The 13716-nt window shown below is 34.9% G+C and overlaps 1 protein-coding gene across 2 annotated transcripts; it reads left to right on the top strand.

Annotated features, from left to right (window-relative positions):
* Window positions 1-7198: 7198 nt before the first annotated feature.
* LOC130054659 (uncharacterized) lies at window positions 7199-11102 on the top strand. Of its 2 annotated transcripts, none has more exons than XM_056165104.1 (4): window positions 7199-7912; window positions 8149-8376; window positions 8592-8655; window positions 8948-11102. In XM_056165104.1, the coding sequence occupies exons 1-4, from the start codon at window positions 7678-7680 to the stop codon at window positions 8985-8987; spliced, it is 567 nt and encodes a 188-aa protein (XP_056021079.1). In that variant the 5' UTR covers window positions 7199-7677; the 3' UTR covers window positions 8988-11102. The 2 variants fall into 2 exon arrangements, with proteins under 2 accessions (XP_056021079.1, XP_056021070.1); XM_056165095.1 differs by having other exon boundaries at window positions 7204-7912; window positions 8149-8383.
* The last annotated feature ends 2614 nt before the right edge of the window (window positions 11103-13716 follow it).

Raw genomic sequence — 13716 nt, 5'->3', positions numbered from 1 at the left:
AATCGATAGGCTTCCTCATCTTACTGAGGGTGACAATCCATCTAAGTTTGAATGAGATCCTATAATTTGTTCAAGAGCTATGGTGCGGAAATGAAATGTTGATGCGTGCCCGCCTGCCCGCCCAAAGGCACTTCATCAGATCATAAGCCGAGTTCGACTTCATCGCAACTCCGCTAAAAATGAAACACTAGTCAAATAATGTTATTTATTGCCAAGGTATTTGGGATATTATACTGTGGCTCAAACAGGGGGTGAATGAACCTGACAGTATGGAAAGCATATAGTGGATTCAGACTTGTGATGCTGGAAATCTATAGTGATTAATAAACTATACATGTACAAGATCCATAACTATTTTTTTTCCCAGTTTGTGAGGGAGAATCCTCATGTCTCTTTCATCTGTAGACAAATAAACAATGTGTTTTGACCAGAGCAATTTCCAATCCTTTTTGCAGCATAAATTCAACATTGTGGCAACTGGGTTAAACTTTGATAGTGAAGTAATACATGGCAGCACCTTATCCCATGCTCTTAAAATTTCTGTTTGACACACACTCATGACATCCACTCAAACATTACAGAGTGCAGCAAAATCCCATTGTAATAGGGGATTCAAAATGGATAACTGGTACAAAATATGGTACATACTATTCAAAAAGGATAATGAATTTGAAATATTGATGTCTTGGAAAAGGAAATTCTGACATCGGGGCTCTAAGCGTTTTCAAACATTGTCATTTGATAAAAGTGTTCTACATTTTTAAAAATAGAGATTAATATGTCTTTACATACATAGGTGAGAAAGTTTCCATTATTCCTAGTCGAAACATACCATGTATGCGCAAAAAATTCATAAACAAATATCACACTACTCACGTAGAAAATATGGACCTTGCCGTCATCAAGCGCAGCGAAACACGCCATTTCGAGATTATAGTCGACGAAAGCTCGGTAACAGTAATGAATAAGGTACACTCATTTTGTATCTATTTTGTGACTTTCTTTATTAAAAGGAACAGTTCTCTAATGTGTAACGTGCAATTACTACGTAATTCAATAACTTGAAGCATGAAGCAGTTTCACTTTGTCACTGGATATAAGAAATTTTATTTCGTATTCCGATCCCAATCGAAAGTTGTTGACTGGGAATGACGTGTTTTAATTCAATCTACATGTAACATCAAGCATTTTTTATATCACATTAAAATAAAAAACCAAATATATACACATACACAATGTTGTAGAGTTATTTCTTGTAAATTTTCTGAGGTTTCGCACCATATTCGATATTTCGCGCCACGGTGTCAATAGGGCTTGTGTGCAGTTGTCGTTCGTTTCCCTATCAATGTTTATAGGTGACGCTGCGCTACAAACGACAATTTTCAACCTTATCTTTTATTTTTCTATGTCTATCAGGATCAATTTGATCGAAATGTTGTATTCAAATTGATTTGAATACAATATCATTGCATTTATTTACATGTCAATTATTAAAATTAGATTAATTCAGAAAAGTTACATGGATTATTTAATGGCGGATGTTTATAAAAGTTTATGTTGATTTACCTAGGAGTAAATCAGCTGACACAGAACCCCCGCTGACGACCACTATACAAATCAATACAAATTACTACGCAGAAAACTGCGTGATGACCCAGGGAGATTGAACATAGTTCAACTCCCAAAAAGGAAGGACCCAATATAGAACCCTGAGGGAGTCCGATGGTAGCATCTTTTTCCTTTGAGATAGTCCCTTTCCATTTGACACATTGTGATTTTTCATGTAGATAAGAATGACACCATGTAATAAAAGTCTTCACAAATACCAAAAGATAAAAGTTTGCATCAATACATCAGGACATTTATGATAAAGGACGAAGCCTCCTTCCAAGAGGAGATAATTAAGAGAGAGGGTGAAAATTTTCTTAAGAATGACTGGACCTGAAAAACCATTCCATGTACATGTATGAAACCTTTCGAATTAGTTTTATCAAAATCATAATTTTTTTTAGTTAGGGTGTACCCACAATGGCGTTTTCATTTCTTTGTTGTTTAGGCGAATGACAAATAATTATAGGTTATAGACTTTGTATGGGAAAGTATGACGACCGAGTTTTTTGGCGGGTAGACGGACCGAGCTTGTGAGGTCCGTCCGCGACAAAAAACGAGGTCATCATATTTCCCATACAAAGTCTATAACCTTTTTATTATATACTTTCAATTTCATTTAGAAACTAACAATAATTTATTTTTTACAATTTCTTTATTGGTTTAGCTGAGTAAAAGATGAAAAACACGAAAATATTTAAAATTAACGACGTAGTAATTTGCTTGTGTATTGATTGTGACGTAATGTTTGCGAGCCGGAATGTTTCCGGGCATATATCGTGTGATATATGCCCGCAAACTTTTAAAGAAAAAAGAAGAGATGAAATTGAAAGTATATAATAATTGATGTTATAGGAGTGTCACCAGTCTCGTTTAGAGTAGTCCGATCATCGATCTTTTTCACAATCAAACGTAAATGCGGAGCAACGCTTCCGTTTTCCTGAATGTGGTATTTTAATGATACCTAGGCACATGATCTCACATCTGGTACATCCAGGGGTACGTGTTTGCCCAACTCTTTCATTTGTATTCTTCATAGGAGTTATTAGATTGATCACTGTTGGTTATCTTCACCTTTCATCTAGTGATCAGTCATCCAAATGATATGAATATCCGATATTGCTTCCTTTCTAGACGTTCTTTTCAACTGTAACCAAATTTAAGTTGATATTTTTTAAAGAGGGAAAGTTAAAGATAATTAAGCTGTAGAAAAGAACTGGTGGGAAAACAAAGATTACTTAATGGGTGTATGAGACTGACATCAGAGTAATTAAATGAGTGACGTAGATAGCATTGTATTTATTTGAGCAGAAAAATGCATTTTAAGATTGGTTCTTCGTTTGTTTCCATGGTAACGAACATAAAACATACCTTTGCTGGAGATATTTCAATTTACTGAAAATGACCACTTATCTAAAAGGAAGTATGGAAAAATTTACGAGATTTCTTTTTGTTTCAGTTTATTTGTCATATTTTATATAAAATTAATTGCATTGTAAATGTTATCTAAAATGTACTCAGAGGCGAACAACATGCATGTAGGATTTATTTACGTCATTCGCGGTAATTTCAAAATCATCAGTCCCATACATCCTTAAACGATATTTCGGAGGCTGAGGATATGCCATTTGCTTTATACATGTTTATGAGGCATTCCATGTACATTGGCTATTCATGTATGTAAAGCATTTATAATGGTTTGAGTTAACGTACATGTTCTCCATCATAAGGAATTACGGGGGCATCGAAAAGTATTGATCATTGGGGAGACGAATTGAAAAGGGAATGGGGAGGGGGTCGGACCACTTCAGGTTTCCACCAGCATCTTGTTGATATTATTTCTTTGTTATTAAAATGAAATAAAATGTTGTTAGATTTGATGTGTTTTATTTACAAGATATAGCACATTGATGAAAGGAGAAGATAACGAACACTGACCAATCTCATAACTCCAATAAGCAATACAAAATAGAGAGTTGGGCAAACACGGACCCCTGGACACACCAGAGGTGGGGTCAGGTGCCTAGGATGAGTAAGCATCCCCAGTCGACCGGTCACACCCGCCATGAGTCCCAAATGTTTTGATTTAGCAGATAAGTAAACAATGTATAGCCATTAAACTCTGTTCAAATATTGAAGAAAAGATATCCATATTCGTAAGAGGCGACTAAATGGGGCGGTCCTTCGGATGAGACTGCAAAACCAAGGTCCCGTGTCACAGCAGGTGTGGCACGATAAATATCCCTTCCTTCTCAAGGGCCATAAACGCTGAGCATAGGCCTAAATTTTGCTACCCTTCACCGGCAATGGTGACGTCTCCATATAAGTGAAATACTCTCGAGAGGGACTTTAAACAATATACAATCCGATAATTGTTTTCTCGTCATACGTCACTTTTACTCCTATTCGCTAAAATTCGGAAGAGAGACCAAGCAGCTAGTTAACAAGGATGTAAAAATCAAAACAAACAAAAAATCGATTGACTTCTGCAAATGAAATATATAATATATCAGTGTAAAAGTGAAAATAAAGAATTGTAAAGTTGGGGTTTTCCTCACTTTGAGAAGAGCTCGGTAAATCCGTGACAACCATGCTACATTTTCCACTATATTCGTAGTCGGGTTTTAACTCGGGCTACCCGAGCAATCGAATGGAAAGAGTTTCAACTCCAATGACATATTTTTTAAATTAAATTTTATTGCAATTGCAAACAAACAAACAATCACACACATACACACATGTACATCATGTGTGGAAGATATACATGTAGCAACAAACTATTGATAGATTATTACACCATGTATCTTCAAATAAACATTTCCCGTTCAACCATCTTGTTTTGAACACCTCAGCTTCGTTCTCTGTTTTATACATTTTTTCTTCAAATCTATAATATGTTTTCATGTACTTGACTACATTCTGAAATAATTTAATTCTTATTGTATCCTTGTCTCTGATTGGTCAAATTCCAATTGAGGAACGCAGGTTATTTTTGTATAACCTGGTTTAGTATGGGGACACACCCTCTTGAAAACCAGAAGCCGGAACTATTTTTTCTCTCTCTCTCTAAATTTACATCGGAGCACTGTTTTCAGCCTTCTATGGAATAGAAAGTCAACGTGTACACTAATAGACTTCGGTTTGATACACATATAGTGTTTTCGCTTTGTCAACTAGCATCTACATGTACGCAAATCACTGTTGTAAATCATCTTTCTCTGTATGATGATCGAATGATTTTAAAATAGATTAAATTTTCAATGTTCAAATGTATATATATGTGACACACACACATACACACACACACACACACACACACACACACACACACACACACACACACACAATGGAAACATACCGCTTCAGGCCCGTACCCAGACTTTTTCAATGGGGGTGCATAAATTTACGGCGAGTTGTTTGGGGGCCGCTTAAGGCCCCCAAGCGGGTCCAGGGTGAAGCCCGATGGGGGGTCCTGGGGGGCGAAGCCCCCCCGGAAGCAAAAGCGAACTAGAGAAAAATAAGGGTAAAAATGCTCTATCCTGGATGCAATTTTTGCTTTTTATTTACTTATTTAATACTCATAAATATGAAAGGGGAAACATACTAAAATTGGTCATATGTAAGGAAATGCTGGTCAATAATGTGTTCTTGTCTAATGAAAGTTATTTATTAATTATATGAAGTTGGACTTTCAGTTTTGCTTTTATTTGCTTAATATTCCCTAGCAGGTACCAATGATCACTTCTTCTTTAAATTCATTCACAGAGCCAAGATGCAAAATATGAAGTAAAACATGTATACATGTTAACATTTTTATTCAAACTTTGTTTCAAGAAATGGTAATGAAAGGTGAACAAAACTTCAAACTACAACACAGTACTAAGTCCAAAAAATAAAAGAAGATTTTAGTCATAAATTACAGACAGCATTTATAAAGGGCACTGCTAGAAATTCTTAAGGCAAAAAGAAATTGCGTGTCCAGTTATCATGGTTATATGCAAAAAAAAAAAAAAAAAAAGAGTTGGTAGGTTGAAAGTTTTTTTTAAATTTCTATGTCCCAACATTTGATCCCTGGGTCGTAAAGTTTTATTGATTTCCATATGTACGTATGTCCAGCTAAACTGTGATGAGCTGCATCCCGCATCATACAAGGTATTTTTAGATTTGTCAGATGTTCACTGATTGATAATAAGTTCAGTTTTAGCGCAATGACAGACAACACAATACATTTGTACGTTTCCGAAAAGCATTACTCTTTTTAAATTTTGTATGCAGTTTAATTGTGATGAGTCCAACTCGTACTTCTGAAGATATACTTTAAAGCATTATTGATATTACCTGTGTACTACAACTGCAGTCACACTAAAACTCAGCTAGATCAAATCGATTTTTGAAACGATGCATTTGTCCCAGAATGTCTGCAAAACATACCACTGATCAAGACTCAATTCGTTTAAAAAAGAAACCGAAACCGGATACGATGTTAACCGTATTTCTTTACGCATAGGCAATATGTATTGAATTTATTTCGTGATATTCCTTACTGTAGAAGTAAAAGCTAGGGATTTTAGAAAATATTTGACTTTAAGGTAGTACTCTACATCGTCATGATGGCTGACTTCCTTTAAAAACATGGATGAAAAAATCGATATCAGCAATATTTCACTTTTCCTTTTCAATTTAAATACCTTGCCGAGTAGCTCAGTAGGTTAGAATACCGACTGCTGAACTCTAGGTCGCATGTTCGAGTCCAGCAGGGGTTTTGATTTTTTCCAGATTACCTTCTACTAAAACTGTATTTTTTGACAAAATAAAGTAAATTTGAAAATTTTCAACTTCAAAATATTGTTGTACATATCCTCCACTTTTCATCTACATCAAATTTCTCTGGTGTAGCATACCTCCTTAATAGTGCTTGATGATTTACACAGCCGACTTTAATAGTGCTTAATGGTTTTCACAGGGGGGTGCGTTTGCACCCCCCCCCCCCTCGGTACGGGCCTGCGCTTAAGGAGGTATGCTACACCAGAGAAATTTGATGTGATGTAGATGAAAAGTGGAGGATATGTACAACAATATGTTGAAGTTGAAATTTTTCAAATTTACTTAATTTTGTCCAAAAATACAGTTCTAGTATAAGGTAATCTGAAGAAAAAAATTGAAAACCCCTGCTGGACTTGAACCTGCGACCTACAGTTTAGTAGTCGGTATGCTAACCTACTGAGCTAATCGGCAAGGTATCTTAATTGAAAAGGAAAAGTCAAAAATTGCTGATATTGATTTTTTCCTCCATGTTTTTAAAGGAAGTCAGCCATTTTGACGATGTAGAGTACCTCCTTAAACTGAAGAAAATTTCATAAACAAAACTCAATGCTTTTGTTGTTGGATGCAGAATTTATTTACACTAGTGAAATAGGATTTTTTAAATATATATTTTCACTCATACTCTGTCTTACTCGTGAAATAAATACTATATCCAACAACAAAACATTGAATATCCTCCAATTCATCCTTCTAATGTCTCTTAAAAATCATCATCGTACAACTAACTTTAGACCAGGAAGTTTTTAAATAAAAAGCACCTTGGTTTGTAGTGATCTGCAATTGATATTATGCAGTTTCTCAGTCGTGCTTGATTTCTCAGTGTGCTCTGGCATACCATAGTCAACAGGATGAGACCCCTTAACACAGAATGCAATCAATATATGACTTGTAGAATACAAAGGAAAACACCACATTTGTAAGTACTTACCCTAAAGCTGAACACCTATGGAAGTTTGAATCGCGTACTGATGTGAGGATTGGATGAAGTTTGAATCGCGTACTGATGTGAAGATTGGATGAAGTTTGAATCGCGTACTAATGTGAAGATTGGATGAAGTTTGAATCGCGTACTGATGTGAAGATTGGATGAAGTTTGAATCGCGTACTAATGTGAAGATTGGATGAAGTTCTTTGTGTAACCAATGATCAAGTTATGAGTTGAAGGAGTGAGCTAAAGCTAGCAATAGTGATCTGTGTTTAGTTGTCCAGTGGACAAAGATAGTTATATTTTATTTTAGCACATAAATGGAAGAGACACACAATATTACTTGTTCCTTTTCTAATTCTTGCCGTGCTTGTAGTGTTTTTAATATCAGTGAGCCATATTTCAAATCTGTTGTTGACTTGGAGAACCATTGCAGTGAGAATTATTCATATCCATTTCGTCCTGTGACTCGTATCATATTCAATGGAAATGAGATAGAGAGCCGGAATCAAACCCGATGTTGTGAAGGTTCCCGGATACTTGTATATACGATAGGTATACTTTTGATTAATGTATTTGTATTTTGAACAACTTTATTAATGATGGAGTCAATACAAAGATATTATGTACTAGACCTTTATAGATACAATTAAATTTTTATTTTTCAACTCATTTCACATATACACAAACCTTCCATAAGTTAAAAAAGTATGTTCAATGACGCAATAAATTAATGTAAAACTGATATGGGCTTGTAAGTTTTAAACTACCTAGTAACTTCTTACAATCAGAGGAAAGCATAACAGACGAAGCAAAGACCAGCAGCCACTCTACATTATTCCCCATAACGGTGACGCAAAGGCTTGAGGCAAATTCTTCCGCCATTGGAAGTAATCCTTCCGCGACAGAGATAACAACGACACCAGCGCCCGTTAACATAACTCTGCTTCTGTCGGCGGCCATTACTGGAATTGCATTTCTCTTTGTGGTGGCACTTTTGTGTTGTATAATTGTTAAATGTAAGAGGTTAGTATACAGTTATAGACCCATCTAATATAAGTTTTCCCGTGCAGTGGTCATCACCACAATTGTGAGTTGCATAAAATGTGAATGCAAAGAATCTAAGCTCTGCACAAAACACTCTTATGTTTTTGACAAAATAGATATTTTGAAATATATTCACAGTTTTGTATAAACAGAAAATATAATGCACGAAACATTTTTCTTTGTTCAGGCAATCAAAAACAATTCGAAGAACACAGAATCCTCAATACTTTCTCGACAATAGAACATACAGCGTAAGGGGACTATACATACGATATTTATACCTTAATCTAACTACGGTAAACCAACGTTATTCGCGACGAGTTTATTTATTTACCAGAGTTGAACTGGTTTGCGGCTGAATTATCTTAAGCATATACAGGAGACATTGAAAGACTGATAAGAGAAATATTCGCGACGACGAGATTCTCGAAATTTCTCGCACACGAATAAAAGTTGGTTTACAGTAATTCTAATTTCCCCACTTTACACTCAGGTTTCAAATTAAACAAAACTCTTAATCTCGATTTGCGTATATTTTTGTAGAATGGAATTGCAGAATATTCAACAGTTGACGAAGCAGTAACTCTTGTGAAATCCTTGACTGACGCCAAAACAATATCAAAACGGATAGAGAATGCATCGGATGATTATTTTGTTCTTGAGAAAAGTGTTTGCACAAATGCATATGAACCAAACCATCTTCGTTCGGATCCTGGCCAGGAGAATATTTATAATACGCTGAATGAAAAGCAGCGAAAATCTACTGACATCGAAGATAGTGTATACAGTCACTTCAGTGACTTTAATGAAAATGTGTATAGTACCACATTGCGCCGCTAGTTTTGTGCTTGAAACAAAATCTCGTCATATATTTTTAAACAGAAAGTGGTTGAAAGTTCGAGTACTAAAGAATGAATGCATTGAACGTATGAACGTATTTTAAAATGCGGACCGTGATAAACAGCGAAAAAAGGTTTTGGAATTTTACAGTAAGTCATGATTTCCTCTATATCTGAACTCAGCTTCGCAAGCCAAGTGTCCGATTCGCTTACCATCATCTCCCCTTTGACAGATCTAGTCCCATTTCTAAGCCTTCAAAATATTTGACTTTCCAAAGCATCAAATCAAACCGTTCCATACATACAAATTGGTTTGAGTAATTGGCGCCCCCTTGTCTAGCGCGTGTTGTCCGCCTTTACCGTCGCATTTTATCTAAAGATAGAAGACGGACGATTTGGGGGAAAAGTTTTAAGGTTTACGATCAAATTCTAGAGATAATCGATCATGTACCTCACCCAAATGACGATAAAGGACGGTATGTGCTGGAATAAACTGAACACACTCAGCAAAATGGAGTATGATATCAAAACAAAAGTAGAACCGTTAAAGCTGTATGGTCAGAATTGCAATTTTTTTTTCCATCTCGTAAAAACGCTATTAAATCATCGCACGTATTTAGTTATGAGGCTGTATGACATATCATACATTATTTCACCTGTTTCAACCCAAATTATTTGATTTTAAATCGATGTTTACAAAAAATCACGTCACTGCCATTTCAAGTGATAGTCACGTGACAAGTTCAAACTTTCAGATCAGCGGTGGTCTTATCTGTGTATTTTGTTACAACAGTACCTTGCCATAAGTTTAATAAAAATGAAAATATCAAATACCTCTTAGTAATTCGTTGTTTTACGTTCTTTCAGCCTTCAAACTAGACGAGTTAATACATCATGTTGGGATTCCCCTGACGCGCATGGGTCTATTTATAGACGTCTATTATGGGATGATTTATATATGTACCACACTTATTTACTTTCTAAATAATATTCTCACTGTTTTCTTTTATATGCAGACGTTTTCAAGCATGTAATTAAGGGAAAGTTAATAACTTTATAAAGTAATTGATCTGCTTTAAAGTAATAATGTACAAAAATAATACATGAACATATCGGGTCATACAGCTTTAAAATATGAAAGGCATGCTTTGATACATGATTTACGCCTTAAACACAAAGATGGCATACGCGTACAGCAAGTATGCACACATAAATGGAAAAAAAACCCACATTTTATTGTTTCATCTGTCAACTCCATTGTGTAAACTTACAAATATACTATAAATTATAATGCGTTATCTGATTGGTTAGATTTTGTTTCGTCAAGATAGATAACTCGCTCTATCCGTTAGTCGCAACTAAATCCGCCAAGGGGGAGATGAGAGTAAGCGAATCGGACACTTGGCTTGCGAAGATGATCTGAACTATGAGCTTGCGAAATCATATTTTGAAGAATATATTTAGAAGAGTGGTACTGAAGTTTAAAGCATGGGTCACTCCGTTTTCTCGGATTTCCAGAGGAAAACAAGGCATGTCAGTTTTTGATGTCTCTGTACGTATTGGACGCTTGTTTGTTTGGTGTCTGACGTAGGATATTCGTTGTACGTCATGATGTACGTCACATTCTCTCCACACTCCCTGACTCTATCCACCACCTGTTTTGCTCTTTTCCCCCATAAAATCTATTATATTTTATGTGTTCCTATCAATTGCATTTAATGTGCCATTCTGTGTGTAATATTTTGTTCATTTTTTTAAAATGTGCCTATAAAATGTTTTCATAATCCCAGCTACATAATTATGTAAACTTGATTAGTAATTTGATTATTAATGAATAAATGACCATCAACCACTCTCAATTTTCTCAAGTCTTTCATGAAAGAACAAAAAAGGGTGAATCTGCATATACATAAAAACTTTTGAAAATAAATCAGTTGGAGAACTAGAGCAAAGCTCGTTGCAAAGCAACGAGAGGTCTTCCGTCGGAGCTGTGTGACATAAAAACCTTGAACTTGACCATATGTCCTTGGGTCAGGTCCTAATGCAGCCTCAATTAACATGAAAATCTGTTGTAAGTATGAAATTTAAATGTTTCTTCATTACAGCATATGGTCAGGACAGGGTTTGTATTTTCAAAAAAGTGAACTTGACAATATGAGCATGGGTCAAGGCCAGGACACTTTCTTTGATCATATGGAAACTTTTCTTTCAGTATTAATTAAAATTTGCCATTAGTTAGATCTATTAAGACTTTAATCAATTTTTAACTTTTAGACCTTTAAAAATGGTGCAAATGACCTTACATCAAGATTATTTATGTTATTGTCATTAATAATCTTTATGTGAAGATTGAGCTTACGGTGTATTTTTAAAAGTTACGGTCTGGGCACATTTGCACGGATAGGCGGACTTGGTGATATCTTAAACTTTGTTTGCTGGAACTATAATTAGTGTTCGGTAATATTGCTATCTGTTCTTCCGGCTCGAAGAGACAGTCTCTTTTGTTAGATTGTCAGATATTAATGGGAATCATTTGAAAAATCCGATTTTATTAAAAACATAATTTTCTGTAAATCGTTGTGTTTGCAAATTACATTAAAACGGTAATGTTTTTGTGTGTACATGTATTGCCGCTGATCGCTGGTACACATGCGATGGCTCCGAACTCGGGCAATCGAGCCATGGGTTACGTAATTGTAAACAAGAACAAACCCCGGTGTGTATGTAAAATGCTTGCAGTTAATGACTGAATGAAATGAGACTGATTCGATGTGGATTTCTGATGATTTTCTATACATGTTTAGAGTTGGTATAATCATGATAAGAACCCGTGATTTAAAAAATAAAGTTTATAAATTATTTGTTATGCTTACAAAAAGGATCCATTTTTTTCACTTTGTAGAGAATGCAGAAAGCTTGTGTATCAACTGGCTAAAGTAGAGTTAAATCACAGATTGCTTGTCCACATGTGATGAATCTCCAAAATTAAACACAATAAGACGCTTGAGATGTATATATATATTTGGGGCGCTCTTGCCTTTTTCATTTCACTTATAAAAACCGCATCTACTTGCACGCATGATTGTATTTAGATGAAATGAAATGAACCGACAAATAAATCCTTCTGTATGCAGACAATTATAAGTTAATAAAACTTAAAACTACTTCATTTTATTTAGTACGATTTTTTCTGACAATTAGAAACGTCACATACCCTTACCGTAAACTTATTGTGAGGAAAATGACAACCCGATAAATAATCAGGAAAATTGTGTAGGTTTTTTTAAATGTATGTATAACTTGACACAAATATTATGAGGTCCATTGATCACTAACTCGAAATGTTTGCGGTAGCATCTTTACAATTACTTTATAATTGAAATAAAACATAATATAATTGTTAATTAAGTATGATATAATGTAAAAGGATTCAAAATGATTTCAAACATAATTTTCCAGTAATTGATGTGTTTATTTATGCGATGGACGAAAGCCGAGTTAGCTTCGATGTTTTTGTTTTGATTATGCAAGCTTGTCACTCTGGCCACCTGCGAGCGAGGCGAGAGTTGGGTACATAACTGTATAAACAACGCTGACCGTGAAGAATGTAAACAGCTTGCAGTTATTGACCATGATTTATTTTACGTTTGAACGTTTTATTTTTATGTATATTACTTATTTTAATTCTAATATGAAACAAATAAAAGATAATTTATCTCTCTCCTTTTGTTGTTGTTGAAGGTTTGTTTATGTTAAAACGAAAGAAAAAGAGAAATGTATCATTAAATAATTTGTATTTGAACCACAGAGCATGTTAAAAACCTTATTTAAAATGAATATTAGTATCTATTGTAGTCAGGTATGTTATTTTTAGCAAGTTTATTTCAGTTATACGCATGAAGAGTTCTCGCTCACTTGCCAAATGAAAATGGCTACTTGTTTACGGGTATAGCTTTTTACTTTAATATAACACAAGATTCGAACAAAATAACAATTTCATGAGATAAATAAGATGTTAAAGAACAACTTTTCCATCGGAAGCCATATCGAATTCTTTGCCGTTTTTGAGCTATAAAGCGAAAACTTTAGGGGCCGTAGATCCCTAATTTAAGGGGCCAGCCCCTTTTTACTGGTGTCAAATAAAAGCTCTTGAAATTTTACACAACTTTTATTCTACATGTCTTAACAAAATATTTTTAGTTTAAAAGATATAAAGGAAATTATGTGCAAATTTTCGCTCTTTCAGGCGTCCTGATTTTTGACCCCTCTTTATCGCCATTTTAAATGGCGAAATCAAAAAACAAAATATGATGTGCACAACTACAATGCTTCTACTTTACCAATTCAGTGTTTTCTCTGCTCCAATTATTATAGTCTCGGAGCCTTTATCTGGAAACCAAAGCCCCTAAAATTTCACTAAAAGGGAAATAACTCGCAAGCGGAAGAGAATATCCAAAATGTTTAAAAGTATTT

This window comes from Ostrea edulis, chromosome 1 (genome assembly GCF_947568905.1).
Source record: "Ostrea edulis chromosome 1, xbOstEdul1.1, whole genome shotgun sequence".
Taxonomy (NCBI): domain Eukaryota; kingdom Metazoa; phylum Mollusca; class Bivalvia; order Ostreida; family Ostreidae; genus Ostrea; species Ostrea edulis.
This window is presented reverse-complemented; position numbering and strand designations above follow the sequence as displayed.